Source organism: Rattus rattus, chromosome 7, assembly GCF_011064425.1.
Source record: "Rattus rattus isolate New Zealand chromosome 7, Rrattus_CSIRO_v1, whole genome shotgun sequence".
NCBI lineage: Eukaryota > Metazoa > Chordata > Mammalia > Rodentia > Muridae > Rattus > Rattus rattus.
In genome coordinates, this window is record NC_046160.1 from 92,760,368 (window position 1) to 92,778,694 (window position 18,327).

The 18,327-nt window shown below is 38.2% G+C and overlaps 1 protein-coding gene across 1 annotated transcript in view; it reads left to right on the forward strand.

The window, feature by feature from the left end:
- The window catches only part of Gphn (gephyrin), a 289,114-nt gene that overhangs the window by 253,815 nt on the left and 16,972 nt on the right, over positions 1–18,327 (forward strand). The window contains exons 18-19 of the mRNA XM_032907990.1: positions 7,237–7,324; positions 13,983–14,056. Coding sequence (XP_032763881.1) covers positions 7,237–7,324; positions 13,983–14,056 — 162 coding nt within the window. The remainder of the gene's footprint in view (positions 1–7,236; positions 7,325–13,982; positions 14,057–18,327) is intronic.

An 18,327-nucleotide genomic window follows, 5' to 3' on the forward strand; every position in this document is an offset into this window, starting at 1 on the left:
TAATGTAAAGCGGAAAAAGCTACTGGTCCAAAACATACAGGAAATCCAGGACTCAATGAGAAGATCAAACCTAAGGATAATAGGTATAGAAGAGAGTGAAGACTCCCAGCTCAAAGGACCAGTACATATCTTCAACAAAATCATAGAAGAAAACTTCCCTAACCTAAAAAAAGAGATACCCATAGGCATACAAGAAGCCTACAGAACTCCAAATAGATTCGACCAGAAAAGAAACACCTCCCGTCACATAATAGTCAAAACACCAAACGCACAAAATAAGGAAAGAATATTAAAAGCAGTAAGGGAAAAAGGTCAAGTAACATATAAAGGCAGACCTATCAGAATCACACCAGACTTTTCGCCAGAAACTATGAAGGCCAGAAGATCCTGGACTGATGTCATACAGACCCTAAGAGAACACAAATGCCAGCCCAGGCTACTGTATCCTGCAAAACTCTCAATTAACATAGATGGAGAAACCAAGATATTCCATGACAAAACCAAATTTACACAATATCTTTCTACAAATCCAGCACTACAAAGGATAATAAATGGTAAAGCCCAACATAAGGAGGCAAGCTATACCCAAGAAGAGGCAAGAAACTAATCGCTTTGGCAACAAAACAAAGAGAAGAAAAGCACAAAACATAACACATCCACGCATGAATATAACAGGAAGCAATAATCACTATTCCTTAATAACTCTCAACATCAATGGCCTCAACTCCCCAATAAAAAAGACATAGATTAACAAACTGGATACACGAACGAGGACCCTGCATTCTGCTGCCTACAGGAAACACACCTCAGAGACAAAGACAGACACTACCTCAGAGTGAAAGGCTGAAAACAACTTTCCAGGCAAATGGTCGAAGAAGCAAGCTGGAGTAGCCATTCTAATATCAAATAAAAGTCAATTTTCAACTAAAAGTCATCAAAAAAAGATAAGGAAGGACACTTTATATTTATCAAAGGAAAAATCCACCAAGATGAACTCTCAATCCTAAATATCTATGCCCCAAATACAAGGGCACCTACATACGAAAAGAAACCTTACTAAAGCTCAAAACACACATTGCACCTCACACAATAATAGTAGGAGACTTCAACACCCCACCTCATCAATGGACAGATCATGGAAACAGAAATTAAAACAGAGACGAGACAGACTAAGAGAAGTCATGAGCCAAATGGACTTAACGGATATTTATAGAACGTTCTACCCTAATGCAAAAGGATATACCTTCTTCTCAGCTCCTCATGGTACTTTCTCCAAAATTGACCATATAATTGGTCAAAAAACGGGCCTCAACAGGTACAGAAAGATAGAAATAATCCCATGCGTTCTATCGGACCACCACGGCCTAAAGCTGGTCTTCAATAACAATAAGGGAAGAATGCCCACATATACGTGGAAATTGAACAATGCTCTACTCAATGATAACCTGGTCAAGGAAGAAATAAAGAAAGAAATTAAAAACTTTTTAGAATTTAATGAAAATGAAGGTACAACATACCCAAACTTATGGGACACAATGAAAGCTGTGCTAAGAGGAAAACTCATAGCGCTGAGTGCCTGCAGAAAGAAACAGGAAAGAGCATATGTCAGCAGCTTGACAGCACACCTAAAAGCTCTAGAACAAAAAGAAGCAAATACACCCAGGAGGAGTAGAAGGCAGGAAATAATCAAACTCAGAGCCGAAATCAACCAAGTAGAAACAAAAAGGACCATAGAAAGAATCAACAGAACCAAAAGTTGGTTCTTTGAGAAAATCAACAAGATAGATAAACCCTTAGCCAGACTAACGAGAGGACACAGAGAGTGTGTCCAAATTAACAAAATCAGAAATGAAAAGGGAGACATAACTACAGATTCAGAGGAAATTCAAAATATCATCAGATCTTACTATAAAAAGCCTATACTCAACAAAACTTGAAAATCTGCAGGAAATGGACAATTTCCTAGACAGATACCAGGTACCGAAATCAAGTTAAATCAGGAACAGATAAACCAGTTAAACAACCCCATAACTCCTAAGGAAATAGAAGCAGTCATTAAAGGTCTCCCAACCAAAAAGAGCCCAGGTCCAGACGGGTTTAGTGCAGAATTCTATCAGACCTTCATAGAAGACCTCATACCAATATTATCCAAACTATTCCACAAAATTGAAACAGATGGAGCACTACCGAACTCATTCTATGAAGCCACAATTACTCTTATACCTAAACCACACAAAGACCCAACAAAGAAAGAGAACTTCAGACCAATTTCCCTTATGAACATCGACGCAAAAATACTCAACAAAATTCTGGCAAACCGAATCCAAGAGCACATCAAAACAATCATCCACCATGATCAAGTAGGCTTCATCCCAGGCATGCAGGGATGGTTTAATATACGGAAAACCATCAACGTGATCCATTATATAAACAAACTGAAAGAACAAAACCACATGATCATTTCATTAGATGCTGAGAAAGCATTTGACAAAATTCAACACCCCTTCATGATAAAAGTCCTGGAAAGAATAGGAATCCAAGGCCCATACCTAAACATAGTAAAAGCCATATACAGCAAACCAGTGGCTAACATTAAACTAAATGGAGAGAAACTTGAAGCAATCCCACTAAAATCAGGGACTAGACAAGGCTGCCCACTCTCTCCCTACTTATTCAATATAGTTCTTGAAGTTCTAGCCAGAGCAATCAGACAACAAAAGGAGGTCAAGGGGATACAGATCGGAAAGAAGAAGTCAAAATATCACTATTTGCAGATGATATGATAGTATATTTAAGTGATGCCAAAAGTTCCACCAGAGAACTACTAAAGCTGATAAACAACTTCAGCAAAGTGGCTGGGTATAAAATTAACTCAAATAAATCAGTAGCCTTCCTCTACACAAAAGAGAAACAAGCCGAGAAAGAAATTAGGGAAACGACACCCTCCATAATAGACCCAAATAATATAAAAGTACCTCGGTGTGACTTTTAACCAAGGCAAGTAAAAAGATTTGTACAACAAGAACTTCAAGACTCTGAAGAAAGAAATTGAAGAAGACCTCAGAAGATGGAAAGATCTCCCATGCTCATGGATTGGCAGGATTAATATAGTAAAAATGGCCATTCTGCCAAAAAAGCGATCTACAGATTCAATGCAATCCCATCAAAATACCAATCCAATTCTTCAAAGAGTTAGACAGAACAATTTGCAAATTCATCTGGAATAACAAAAACCCAGGATAGCTAAAACTATGCTCAACAATAAAAGGACTTGGGGAATCGCTATCCTGAACTCAAGCAGTATTACAGAGCAATTGTGATAAAAACTGCATGGTATTGGTACAGAGACAGACAGATAGACCAATGGAATAGAATTGAAGACCCAGAAATGAACCCACACACCTATGGTCACTTGATTTTTGACAAAGGAGCCAAATCCATCCAATGGAAAAAAAGATAGCATTTTCAGCAAATGGTGCTGGTTCAACTGAGGTCAACATGTAGAAGAATGCAGATCGATCCATGCTTATCACCCTGTACAAAGCTTAAGTCCAAGTGGATCAAGGACCTCCACATCAAACCAGACACACTCAAACTAATAGAAGAAAAACTAGGAAGCATCTGGAACACATGGGCACTGGAAAAAAATTTCCTGAACAAAACACCAATGGCTTATGCTCTAAGATCAAGAATCTACAAATGGGATCTCATAAAACTACAAAGCTTCTGTAAGGCAAAGGACACTGTGGTCAGGACAAAACGGCAACCAACAGATTGGGAAAAGATCTTTACCAATCCTACAACAGATAGAGGCCTTATATCCAAAATATACAAAGAACTCAAAAAGTTAGACCGAGGGAGACAAATAACCCTATTAAAAAATGGGGTTCAGAGCTAAACAAAGAATTCACAGCTGAGGAATGCCGAATGGCTGAGAAACACCTAAAGAAATGTTCAACATCTTTAGTCATCAGGAAATGCAAATCAAAACAACCCTGAGATTTCACCTCACACCAGTGAGAATGGCTAAGATCAAAAACTCAGGTGACAGCAAATGCTGGCGAGGATGCGGAGAAAGAGGAACACTCCTCCATTGTTGGTGGGGTTGCAGACTGGTACAACCATTCTGGAAATCAGTCTGGAGGTTTCTCAGAAAATTGACATTGAACTGCCTGAGGATCCAGCTATACCTCTCTTGGGCATATACCCAAAAGATGCCCCAACATATAAAAAAAGACACGTGCTCCACTATGTTCATCGTGGCCTTATTTATAATAGCCAGAAGCTGGAAAGAACCCAGATGCCCTTCAACAGAGGAATGGATACAGAAAATGTGGTACATCTACACAATGGAATATTACTCAGCTATCAAAAACAACGACTTTATGAAATTCGTAGGCAAATGGTTGGAACTGGAAAATATCATTCTGAGTGAGCTAACCCAATCACAGAAAGACATACATGGTATGCACTCACTGATAAGTGGCTATTAGCCCAAATGCTTGAATTACCCTAGTGGCCTAGAACAAATGAAACTCAAGACAGATGATCAAAATGTGAAGGCTTCACTCCTTCTTTAAAAGGGGAACAAGAATACCCTTGGCAGGGAAGAGAGAGGCAAAGATTAAAACAGAGACTGAAGGAACACCCATTCAGAGCCTGCCCCACATGTGGCCCATACATATAGAGCCACCCAATTAGACAAGATGGATGAAGCAAAGAAGTGCAGACCGACAGGAGCCGGATGTAGATCGAACCTGAGAGACACAGCCAGAATACAGCAAATACAGAGGCGAATGCCAGCAGCAAACCACTGAACTGAGAACGGGACCCCCGTTGAAGGAATCAGAGAATGAACTGGAAGAGCTTGAAGGGGCTTGAGACTCCATATGTACAACAATGCCAAGCAACCAGAGCTTCCAGGGACTAAGCCACTACCTAAAGACTATACATGGACTGACCCTGGACTCTGACCTCATAGGTAGCAATGAATATCCTAGTAAGAGGACCAGGGGAAGGAGAAGCCCTGGGTCCTGCTAAGACTGAACCCCCCAGTGAACTAGAGTTTTGTGGGGAGGGCAGAAATGGGGGGAGGTGGGGAGGGGAACACCCATAAGGAAGGGGGGAGGAAGGGGATGTTTGCAAATGTACATAAGAAATACTCAAGTTAATAAAAAAAAAAAAAAAAAAAAAAAAGTCTGGTGAAAGAACTATAAAGCAGATAAAACATAGGGAAATAGTCACATTTGTTAATATTTTAAGATGAAAATGTTTTATAATTTTAAATGAATCCTAAAAGGAAAGTAAAGTCATGGCTTGTAAACAAGTCCATAAGTTATGTCTAATCAAAACACTTGTTTCCATCAGATTTTAGGGTTAAGAGTCATTTCCCATAGCTATCCTAAACCATTCATCTGTGCAGTTTTTGATAGAAATTCCAGGCAAATCTTATGTCTATGTCTACTCCATATTCTTTTTTGTGCTTTTACACAAGAATCCAATCTATTGAGACTCTTCCTTTTATTATATATCATATTTCATCAAAATAAAACCCTTACAACTATTTTTCCTTGGGCTGGGTGAAACAAATGCTTAATGAGTTTGTAAAAACCATAGTTCCACCCAATGCTGTCCCCTACTCTTCTGTCTCACTCTAACATTATCTTGATCCCTGAATATCACTTTCTTTTTCTATAAAACTGGCATAATATCCATCCAGCCTAACATGCAACATAAATGAAATTGTAAGTCCTCTAGTCGTTACCATATCTGAATCTATTAAGCCATCATCTTTGATCACCACAAGTGTGCTACACAAGTAGTCAGAGATGGGAAACAGTAAGATGGAGAAGAACAGAACCCAGATGATGGGCCCAGCTGTGATGCTAGACAAGCTGGCATTTCCAAACTGAGAAACTATTGATCTGTTAGCCACAAGGCAGAAAATAGCCTTGAGCATTTTCTTTAAAACAAGATAAACTACAGTAAGAATTTGGGACAAAAATCTCTTGTAATTTTCTTCTGCAAACTAATTTTTCATGTGGACCATTGGCGATTAGGTGATCACATAGGTTCTTTTTTTTCTTTTTCTTTTATTGTCTAAGGTTTAACATTTAGCAAGTAGCAGCACCAGGATTTAAGGTCAGCAGTCTCAATCCATCTGGCATCAATAGCATTCTTGCCTCTCCTTTATCATGTAGTTCATTAAAGCGACTGGATATCCAGCTTCACAGACATGGGAGCTTTGGGGAACACATTCAGTCACTATAAAAGATTTCTTTATAGTCAAAAACTTTTTATTCAAGTGACCTTAAGCAAAAGAGGAATTCTGGGGAGGTTATAGTGTTACCACATGGAACTCGAGAGAAAGAACAGGGTCTAGGCTATGGGCGGACTAAGCCAAACCTAGAAAATGAGAAACCAGGCTTACCCTCTTCTCAGATGTCAGATGTCCATGAAGGACAGACAGATAGTAAACACTACTCTCTTCAGGAAAGGAGAGTGTGAGCTGGAGATAGAGAAAGGCCGACTTCCCCCCAGAGGGGAGGGGCTGCTGCACTTACTGCCTTCTTTGCTAAAAGGAGTATGATCGTCCTCCATCCCCAGCACTCATCCTGCCCTTACTCTCGCCCAGTAGCTCCTGCAGCCTTCCTTCTTTCCCCTATCCTTTCCTTTTCCCAATAAGGTCCTATTAGCTCTTCATAGTACTTGGGGTTTCCCCCTTCCACTTCCTATTGACAGACTCCATATTTTCAAGCTTCAGGGAACTCCAAAATCTTCTTATCCTACCTAATCACTTCTGCCAAGCCTTCATGAATGCTGATATAATGGGCATGAACCACCACACCTGACTTTCTCTAAAAAGTCTTGTGGGATCCTGCCAACACTCAGGGTGACTTGTATGCGCAGGCACTCCAGGACATGTCACTTTCAGCACATGGGACATTGTGGGCAAACCAAAATACTCCAGACATCCTCCAGCACCCCACTCTCTCCTCTACTGCATTGTTTGAACAAAAAGGCCTGTGAAAGTGCCAGTAGCTACTACTTCAGCATTGTACAAGGTTGTTTTCCATGTTAATATACACTCTTAACTGTAGAGACCCATTTGATTCTCATTTCACACAAACACATTGTTATGCTCACGATAATGAAAACCAATAGCATTTATAAAGTAGTTTTCATTAGCACTGCTTATTTCTTTCTGTGTTAACATATTTATCTTTATTATTCCAGCCCAGATGACTTACTCAATGCCTTGAATGAGGGTATCAGCCGTGCTGATGTCATCATCACGTCAGGAGGTGTATCCATGGGGGAAAAGGTATGGAAAAATAAGCTCATGGGACTTAGTCACTTTATGATTTTACCTTTGATCCACTATTGTGGTTTGGTAGTGTTTTGATTTGATTTCTGTTGCTATAGTAGAACACTCTGACCCAAAGCAACACAGAGATGGAAAGAATGTGTTGACTTACACCTCCAGGTTCATCATTCAAGGGAGTGAGGGCAGGAACTCAAGCAGAAACTATTAAGGAATGCTATTTGCAGGCTCATGCTGAGCTAGCTTCCTTAGCCCAGGACCACCTGGCTAGAGAATAGTATCACCTTTTGGTTGGGCTCTCCGACATCAATATTTAAGACCATCCCTCGCAGAAATACCCACAGACCAACCTGATAAAGAAAACTGAGACTCCTTTTTCAGGTAAGTCTAGGCTGTGTCACGTTGACAGTTAATGCTGACCATAAACACTAACACTAAGTAGGGATCTGGTATTCATTATCAGACTCCCACAAAGTCAACAGCATGAAGGCTTCAGAAAGTGCTGTTCTTTCTAAAGAAAAAAAGACAGCATGGAATTAATCAGGGTGTTTATATCAGAAGCATTCTGGGAAATCCCGCAAACTGTAGAGTGCTTTTTGCTCATACTTTGTTTTGCACTTAATTTTACATTGGGACCTCCTTTATCTGTTATATTTATGCCCAAAATAAAGATCCACCTCTCTTCAATCTGAACGTGAACTCACAGAGGCAACCATCTCACCTACCATATATTCTTCAGCCCCCCCCTCCCAACAAGAAGAACCAAAGGAAGAGGTTCCATTCTCCTTTATGCAACTCATAAATGACTGATAATCACAATGAAAAATATACACATGTATGACTTCATATGCCTAAGTATTTTGTACATTGTATGTCTTAATCCTATATAAATCTCAGATTAAGCATTGTCATATCACTAAGTTTGTATGTCTTAATGAAATGTTAGCTTATGATTATTAGACCCATTGAATAATGTTATTAAAGTAAAATATTCCTTGCTATAATCAAATTTATGTTTTGTCTCAAAAATACTTTAGAAATGTTTTGTCTATTTCTAAATTTTTTCATATCTCGTAATAATGACTTAAAATTTAAAATTATGATGTCATAACAGTTTTAATAAAATCATATTTTCCTCTTTTTTGAGTCAAGGTTTCCTGTAGCCCAGGCTACCCTTGTACTTGCTATAAAGCAAAGGATCATCTTGAATTTTGGTCCTTCTGCTTCCAGCTCTAAAGTGATATACAGATGTGCCACCATGCCTGGTTTTTAAATTAATATTTTCTAGGAGCTAGAGTATATATAATATATAATTATATGATCTTGGACCCTGCACCCTACAGTTGCAAAATGGTCTAAACTTACAACCTGACCCTGGTCTGTGAATTCTTTTGTCTCTGACAAATTCAGTAACCTGAACGGAAAATACCTGCATTTTCATTCACAACTTTGGTGTCAGACTCTTTTGAGAACAGAATTTTGGCTTCCAAGACCCATAAAGAAAAGACTCTCAATCTAAGGCTACTATTTCAGATCGTAGCTGGAAGGGAAGTGTCACTAGTGTGGGTAGGTATTCTTGCTGCACATAATTAGCTGTGTGAGTCTTTCCTCCAAGTCTCCCACAAGCCTTTAGCACCAGGTAGAGAATACAGTACAGACTCTCATGAAATCCAAAGGTGACATTTGGAATTTGTGCTGTGGGAGCGCTATAGGAAATGATTTGCAGCGTGTTTTCATTATCAAGTTGCTCTTAATATTATGAGACCATACCCTAAATTCAGGACTGTTTAATGTTAAATGTATTTTCAGGAATTATAGTATACAGAATTTACTTTAGTTTCTAAGGAGCTAGTCGTGAGAGAATGGTGCTGGGCAGACCTAATGTTTGTCTTTCCTTACACTTCTACAGAGGCAAAACCTTATGTGCACACCAGCATGGCAGTTATGTCGAAAATGTTGTAAGCATAAGATGCACACTTCTGAATCTAATCTATGAGTGCTAACAAACATATCATCTACCTTAGAGTTTTATTTAGAAGAAAACAAAACTAATATAATTAGGCACACTGGTAATTATTTTACTATCTGTTTCAAGATTCTGACACTAGAACTTTAATTCACCAGGAAAGATTTTAAGATAAGAATATCTCAAACTATTCCCAGGACTTGCGGACTTGATCATTGTCCTTATCTCCCAGAGAGTTACCGGAGTTGCTAGGGTCAGCCTGGGCCCCGGCAACACTAACAATCAAGGTTCAGTCACTTTCTTTAGTAGACTAGTTTAATCAAGCAATGATGAAAAGCAGGAAAAGGAAATTTACACAGCACAATCGCATTGAGAGTAGTAAATAAGTCCAGTGACCTCCTGACTGTAAATCTTGACATGAAGTCCAAGTGTAAATACAAGACAAGATGTTTGTAAAACTAAACAGTCCTGTCAAGATATGGTCCCACCCATCACTGACTCATTATTTAGTTCCAAGCTCTCCTTCAGGGCAGTCTGGCAAGTTGTCAGAACTGTGTGAAATCTCTTGTAGGATGACACCTTCATAAGTCTGACCAGCCAGGTGTGAAAGCATATACTTCTGATCTTAGGGTTTTAGGGAAATGCAGGAAATCTGACTGAGGAGTCTTGGTGAATGTTCCTCTGGTAGTAAAATTACAGAAGTTTTATCTATCAAATATCTAGAGAGTTCATGTAAATCAAACAATGTTAGTCACTTTTTATCACTTTCATAAGATATCTAATACAAACAATGTAAGGGAGAAAGACTTTATTATAGCTGTGTTGTCATGGTTTCAGTCCATCGTGGTAAAGAGGTCTTTATGGAACAGAACAGCTCACATCAGGGTGTCCAGGAAGCAAAGAGAGGCCTGCACATGATGGCGTCTTCTTCCTTTTCCCTGTTATTCTTTCTCTTGGTATTCAAGGTCAAAGCACGATTTTCTCAATTAGTGAGTACTCCTAGAGGTGTGCTTGACTAATCTCCTAGGCATTCATCAGTCCAATCAATTTGATATAAGGCTTAACAGTCACAGTTTCTGATATGTGTGTTAATACCACTTTACTGTAAGGATCTAACCTAGGGCCAAGTGAGCATCTCCTCTCAGACATGCAGCTCCTCCCATGAATAGTATATCAAATAAGCCTAACTGTTTTCATTGTCTCTCCTTATAAGATGCAAAAACCAATCTATGGCATTCTAGGGGCCCTCCAGGAACTTTGGAGATAATTTTAAATGTAAAAGTATTCTAACTTTTTTTTCTCTTAAACTTAAGTCTAAACTTTAGAAGGCTAAAAAGTTACCTAATTTTTCAAACCACCACCATCAACAACAGAAAAAGAAAAAAAACTTGAAAATGAACATAAGGGCTAGACTGAAATCTGTGTGTGTGTTGGAGCACTGGCTACTCTTCTAGAGGACCCAGGTTTGGCTCACAGCACCTACATGTTATCCAAAGTCTGTAACTATAATTGTGGCTCTCATGCCTCTTCTGGCCTTCACAGGCACAAAGTATACATGCAGGAAGACGCTGATACACAAAAAATAAATAAATCTTTTTGTACTTTGAACATAAATAGCAATTTTAGGACAGGTTTCACTCTTCTGTATGTAAGGGATCTGTGTTCTTTGTTGTACTTCTTTAATCAGAAACAAAATAAGTACAAACCAAACAGGAAGATTATGTGAAAATAATTTTCATGTTGTAGGAAAACATTAATTAATATCAAAGTTGCAGTAACTCAGGGCTCAGTCAGTAAAGTGCTGTAACACAGGCGTGAGGACCTGAATTCAGATCTCGGGAACTACAGTGTAAGTGCCAGCAGCACACTGTATACCACAGCTATGGAGATGGATCCCACACCAGTGAGCTCCAGGCTCAGTGATAACCTCACTTAAAACCTAAGGTGGAATGGAACGGTGAAGTGCCTCAACCTGCAGGAGAGCATGCTTTGAAGCCTGCTGACCCAGTGCGGGTCTCAGGACACGCCTGGTGGAAGGATAGAGTCGATTCCCTCAAGTTGTCTGCTGACTGATACATGTGCTTCCTAGCATGATTGCACACTTACACCCATGTGCTTTCTCCCCCTCCTCTCCTCTCCATAACTCTCTTAAATGGTGGGTTCTCTAGCATCCACATGCATTTCCATTACACCACACACCACCACCACTACCACAAGTTCATTAACATTGAATTAACTAAAATTTAATTATACCTAAGGCTTTGTTTAGGCATGGTTTTTATAAAACAAGGCAAATGAAAGTCACTTCTCAAGTTTTGAGATTTCCATAGCATACAAAAATCAGAAAAATACATATTAAAAATTTGTTCACTTAAACTACAGTTAAGAATCAATGATTTAGTATTATAACTTACATAAAAACTAAGTATCTTATGATTATTCACTAGTTAACTTTCTGTCAGGCCTATCTATTAGCCTATTTCCTTACCTTGAAAATTACTTTTAAAATGATACAATTCACTCTCTTTCCTCAACATGCCTGAATCCCTCTTACTCTGCAGGGCTTAGCTAAATAGATCACTACTTCTCCTACAATGGCCTTTCCTAATCCTCTCCTGGTGCCTGGCTGTTTCCACTGTAATATGAACCACAAATGGCATCTATTTTATTAATCCACTTGTGGAGGGTTGTTGTCATCTGGTAAAAAACATATAATATACTCTCCTTGTTTCAAGGTCATGCCTGACCATTATATCCTTTTTGGAAACATTTGCTGAGATTAGCAGTATCTTCCTCCAATTTCACAGAGGGTCTGAAGGAGGATCTTGAATTCAAAGCCAGCCTCAGCTACTTAAATAGATAACAGTGCCTTTTCTCATAAAAAAAGAAAAAAGGAAAAAAAGGGGGGAAGGAAGGAAGGAAGGAAGGAAGGAAGGAATCATAAATCCTCAAGGTGGTGTTGGGGCAGGAGGTATGACAAAAAAGGTCAAGAAGCTAAGCATAAAAGACTAACTAGAAGCTAATGAAAATTTTTTCATAATTCTTTAGAATCCGAGGTTTAGCTGGACATGGTAGTGCACACTTTTAACCCAACCCTTGGGAAGCAGAGGTAGCCATCTATGTGAGTTTCAGGGCAGTTTGGTCTGTATAGCAAGTTCCATAACAGCCAGGGCTGCTGGTAAGACCGTCTCAAAAGAAGAAAGGAAAGAAGGAAAGAAAGAAAACAATTCAGTTTTTCATAGAAGATGGTTATCTTGAAAATACCTCAGTCTTTTAGCTTAAACTCTTGAAGAAGGGCAATGCTCTTCTTCTTCAAAACACAATTTTTTTTTCTGTAGGAATATATATCATTACCTAGAGCTTTCTAGCAAAATGACTTAAAATTGAGAGAAGACATTTTCATGAAAGAGCCCCAGAAGTGAAACTGATATTTATATTTCTCACATGAATCTCTAAAAGCTGTTACATATCTCAGAAAAAGTAACAAAATAAGAACCTTAGAAACTGAAATGAGTTTAGAAACACAATAGAAAATGTGAAAGCAGATAAAACAAATATGATAAAGTCTTGGCATATAAAAATAAAGTTCAAGAAGAGAACATGCGTGTAAGTTTGTTGGTTTGTTTTTACTTGAGTTAGCACAGGGAACCAGGAGCTTAGCAGTTTAACTGGCTTGACTGGCCAGCAAGCACCAAGGGTCTGCCTGCCTCTGCCTCCTCAGAGCTGGACTTACAGCTATGTACCATTGAGCCTCGCTTTCTTTATGGGAGCAGGGAATACAAACTCAGTTCCTCCAGCTTGAACAGCAGTCAACTTACTGCCTAAACTATCTCCCTAACCCTGACAAAACTAAAAAAAGACAACAAGCCAGGGATTTCCAGAAGCTACAAAGAAACCATACCTTGGTAATCCTACTGAAAATCTATTACAACAGCAAATCTCACCAGGGCATTCCACCTCAAAAGAAAAGATAAAACTGGCAGAAATCATTTCTACATAAATGAGAGAACCCAGAAAACAATAAAATAGCATTTTCAAAGTTCAAAGAATTTACTGCCAATATGGAACTTATTTATATCCAGAACTTATACCCTATAACATTTGTACCACTATTGTAACTGTGCCACACCAACCATAACTTTTAAAGACTTCTTTATTAATGGCCTTTCTGGGTCATAAAATGTTATCTCAGAGACAAAAAGTCTTCAAATAAAAACATTATTATGTGTATTCTAGTTATTATCTGGCTTCCTCTACTAGACTAAAATTTTCTTTATGTTTTCATTTTTAAGACAAATTATTACTATATAGCCCAGGCTGGCCTTGAACTTCTGATTCTCCCACATCTTCCTCTCAAGTGCTGGGATTGCCAGTATTATGGCACAGCCTCTGCCTCTACAATGTGCTTTCTAGAAAGGCAGGGAAATGACCTCCTTTGTTTGGCTTATATCCTCTTGAGCCTCCACTGATACTCACACTGATACTCATACACAGAGCACCCCAAAATAATTATTAAATGAGTAAGAGAATGAGTGAGGAATGATCAGTTGAGATTAGCATATCAACTTCATTAAAACAGCAAAGATGTTTTATGTTTATGTTTTGATCATAAGTCAATTTTATTGTCATTGATGTTTTAAAAGTCTAATTTAAAGTGTTTGAAAATAAAACGACTGTCTTTGATATTTGCAGGACTATCTCAAGCAGGTGCTGGACATCGATCTTCATGCTCAGATCCATTTTGGCAGGGTTTTTATGAAGCCAGGGTATGAAAATAATTTAACTACTCTATTAGGTTATTTGGATTGCTTTAACTAATCAAGTCTTAAATGCTGTGTTTTATACTTTTTCTTGTCTTAATAAAAAATATTTAGTACTAGACTCCTTTTCATGTGTACAGTTCCAGTTTGAAATAAGATTTCATCTTCTGAATCAATGAGTTCGGTAGCAACAAAGCAAAGAAATTTTCTAACTTTGTCTCCTTTTAAATAGTATGTTTAATGCCTTTCCCTCTCTTTCTCCTCATACCTTCATTCTTTCTTAAAATAGTTTAGCATGAGAATTCTCAAACATATAGGGAAGTAGAAGAATACTGAGCCCAAACACATGTCCATTACTGAAGTCAGTAACTACCAGCATGCATTTCTATTTGCTTCATCAATTCCCAACCTCTTTTTGTGGGGGAAGGTGGCTAGAATATTTTAAAGCTGATTTTAAATAGCTTGCCATTTTGATAGGTCATAAGAGTAAGAACATTGTCCTTTTTTTTTTTTTTTTTTTTTTTCTTTTTTTTTTGGGTTGGGGACCGAACAGGGCCTTTAGCTTCCTAGGCAAGCCATTTAACCACTGAGCTAAATCCACAACCCCTAAGAACATTGTCTTACATGAATGCAATAGTATTGTCTTTTCTAAGAAAATGTTTTGTATTATTATCTAATATCCAAAATGTCAAGAGAAAGAATGCTTTTTGTTTTGTAATTGTTCTAATTTGTGATTCAAGTAAAGTCCATTCATTGCTCTTAGTGATTAAATCACTATTAAATGTTTATTTCCCCCTGAACCCTTTGTTATTAGATTTGGGGTTCAGGGTGGTAGTGGTGGTGGTGGTTATCTTGGTGTGATTTTGGTTTTGGTTTTTATTTTTTGCCATTGACTTGTTGGAGAAAATAGATCACATTTCTTGTCTAGTAGATAGAATGGTTGCTTTCTTAGGTTGTATTGAACATGTTTCTCTGTTACCTGTAAAAACTTAGATTCAGACTCAACTGCTTTTTCTTCACATAAATACTTCATAATGGTGTTTAACATTGCTTCCCATTCTATCCCAGAAGAAAGTGAAAAAACCATACAGGAAGATTTTCACATTTTCTAAAACTAGAAAGAATTGGTGGGAGAAGGTCCTACAGTGGTAAATCCTCAAAAATGACCAATAGTAATATTACTAAAACACCCATGGTCTTCAGGCAATAAAGCTGCCATCTTAGATCCTGGCACTCAATAAATCTGAGCACCTATTCATACCTCAGTGTGTGTCACAGGAAACAGTAATGATACTTTTGTTCAGGGTTATACTCTGATAAGGGCTCATATGAACTATGAGAAAGAGTGGCATGGGAGCTTAGCATTGCTGTAAGTCAATACCAGCCTGCTCTCCTAAGGTCACTCAGGATTGTTAGCACTGGGTTACAGTTCTAGGACAAGGATTAGGCTTTACCCTCATAATTTAGCTTTATTTAGTACAAAGCTAAGATTATCCCTAAAAGACCTAGAAGAATGGTTTAGTCGTCAGCAGCACAAGCTGCTCTTGCTGTTCCCAGTGCCTACCTGGTGTTCACAACCATCTGCAACTCTGGTTCCAGGAAAATCTAACACTGTCTTCTGGCCTATGTAGACACAAGGCATGCACACACATGGTGCACAGACATATATGCAAGCAAAACACTCATATACAAAAATAAATCTTTTTTAAAAACCACAATTAACCCTATGGTATTCTCAGTTTCTTAAGATCCTTGGCAGTCTTTGTCTGTACATGGTTATGACTGTGCCCCAATATATCTATTGCAGGAAAAGCCCTTATTTTATTGAAACTATGGGATTTGGGTCATTCTATTAAGAATAACATTTTGGGCCAGGTGATGATGGCACACACTTTTGCTCCCAACACATAGGAGGCAGAAGCAGATGGATCTCCAAGTTCAAGGCCATCCTGGGCTACTACCAGAGTTCTAAGACAGCCAGGACTACACAGGGAAACCCCCGGTTTGGAAAATCCAAAAAATATATTAAAAAAAATAAATAAATAAAAACATCTTGGGCCATCAAGATGGCTTAGTAGGTAAACAAGCCTAATGACCAGAGTTCAATCCCCAGAACCCATTTGGTGGAAGGGAAGAGGAAGACCCTGAGTCCTGCAGTGTCCTCTGACTTCCACATCATGCCGGCATGTACATGCACAGGCATAAAATAACTAAATAATGGCCTGCCGTGTGCTAATATTGTATACTGAGCCTTTCCCCAGTGCTTTTGAACAGTAGTGTTTTGATCAGAGCACAGAAGACATCTCAAAAGCACGTCACTGTATTTGTCACTCCTCTAAAACGTACATTTGTTTTTTCACTTTGTGCGGAAGGACACTGATATTGCTTGTTTTCAGCTGTGAAGAATTAGACACAGCTTGTAGTGGTGGTGTTTGTACTCCTTGTTTACCACTCTCATCTCAGGAGGCACTTCAGTTAAGCCTGTTTCTTCTCTCCCTAAAATCCTTCCAGTTTGGGACCGCAATCACTGTATAAATGCTGTTAATTCTGATTTCAGAATAAGCATTATGTGTTGAATTCTAAGAAAATGGCTTTCCAGACCTAACACACTTCCAGCAACCAGATACTTGTATAGTAATGCCTGGGTATAAAATGTTCTGTTGTAAGTAAATCTTTTTTAAGTGAGTACCTTTGAAGAAATTAGCTCTTTAGTGTTTAAAAGAAATTTTAAAGTGTCCTTATACTTGACATTAACTTTAAATACAGTTATCCATGAGCTACTTTGCCACAACAGAGTGGTTAGAAATTGAAGTGTTCCCCCCTTAACTGACCAGAATATTATACTTATCTAAATGTAAGAACTTGTAGGTTATCTCTTCTCCTTACTGGTGGAACAAAAAGAAAGAAAATCAAATAAGTTAGCTTTGCCCTTTCCTTTTGTCTTTGGTTTTAAAGAAAAAGATACTCAGGCAACTAGACATGGCTCAGTCAGTAAAGTGCTCGCAGCAAAAGCATAGCCATCTGAGTTCCGATCCCCAGTACCATGTCATGTACCCAATATATGGAAGGAAGCAGAGACAGAAAGGAGGTCTCGAGAGAGGGGAGAAGCAGGAAAGGAAGAAGAGAGGAATGGAGGGAAGAAGGGAGATAGATCTTAAAAATATAAAGGAAAAGATACATAGCAAAGCATTAAACAGACCTGCCAATAACAATGTCATTGTTCTCAGAACATAATATCTGGGATATTATCTTGTCAAACAGTAATAATCATTGCTAAGTTGCCAACACATAATCTAATCTTCTACTACACTGCAAACCATCAGGGGCTTAACAAAATAATAATAGAAACAGAGGTCCCAAAGTCTGCCAAGTACTAACTCTATTAGTATAGATTATACCTTCTGACTTTACCTAACATGAACCTTAAAGTTAAAATGACTTTGGTTCAAAATCTTTATCTTTACAAAAATCTTAGTAGCTAAGTGAGGTTGAGTCAAATTTTTCATATCTTTGAGTTTCAGTTTTCTCATCTACTAGATACTATGGCAAATTTCATCTTTTGCTACTGCTGTGAAACATATAAAATAATGATACATAAATATTACTCTTAAATAATAATTGATACTATCATTATTGATGATATCACTCTGCACATATGGAAGAACAGAAGTGAAAAGCACAGTTATACTTTATAAAGCAGCCCAGTGTCCTTATGATTAGAATCTGACATCACTGTTATAACAGAATAATGAGCTAAAAATCATTCAAAATGCTACTGTTGCTATATCACAGTAAACAGTAATAAGTGAAAGGTCTGGTTTTGGTTTCTCAAGACAAGTTTTCTCTATACAGCCTTGGGTGTCCTGGAACTTGCTTTGTTCCTCAGAGATAGGTCTGCCTCTGCCTCGAGAGTGCTGGGGTTAAAGGCTTGTACCACCACCAACCACACAGCTGAAAGGTCTGTTTTTAAAGATCAACCCAAGAAGCCAGTGAATGGATCAGCAGGGAAAGGCACTTGCTGTCAAGACTGATGAGCTAATTTTAATCCCCTTTTTGGGAGAATAGACTCCCAGAAGTGGTTCTCTGACTTCCATACATAAGTTGTAACACACAAACACTCCCATAGTAAATAAGTTTTAAAAAAACATAATTTAGTGCATAAAATAATTAATTTTTGCCTCTTGGGAAGTTTTCATGGTCCCTGAGAAGCTTGCATCACCCAGGTTTAATTCATATATAATTTTTACAGCCAAATTCAATGTGACAATAGAAAAAAA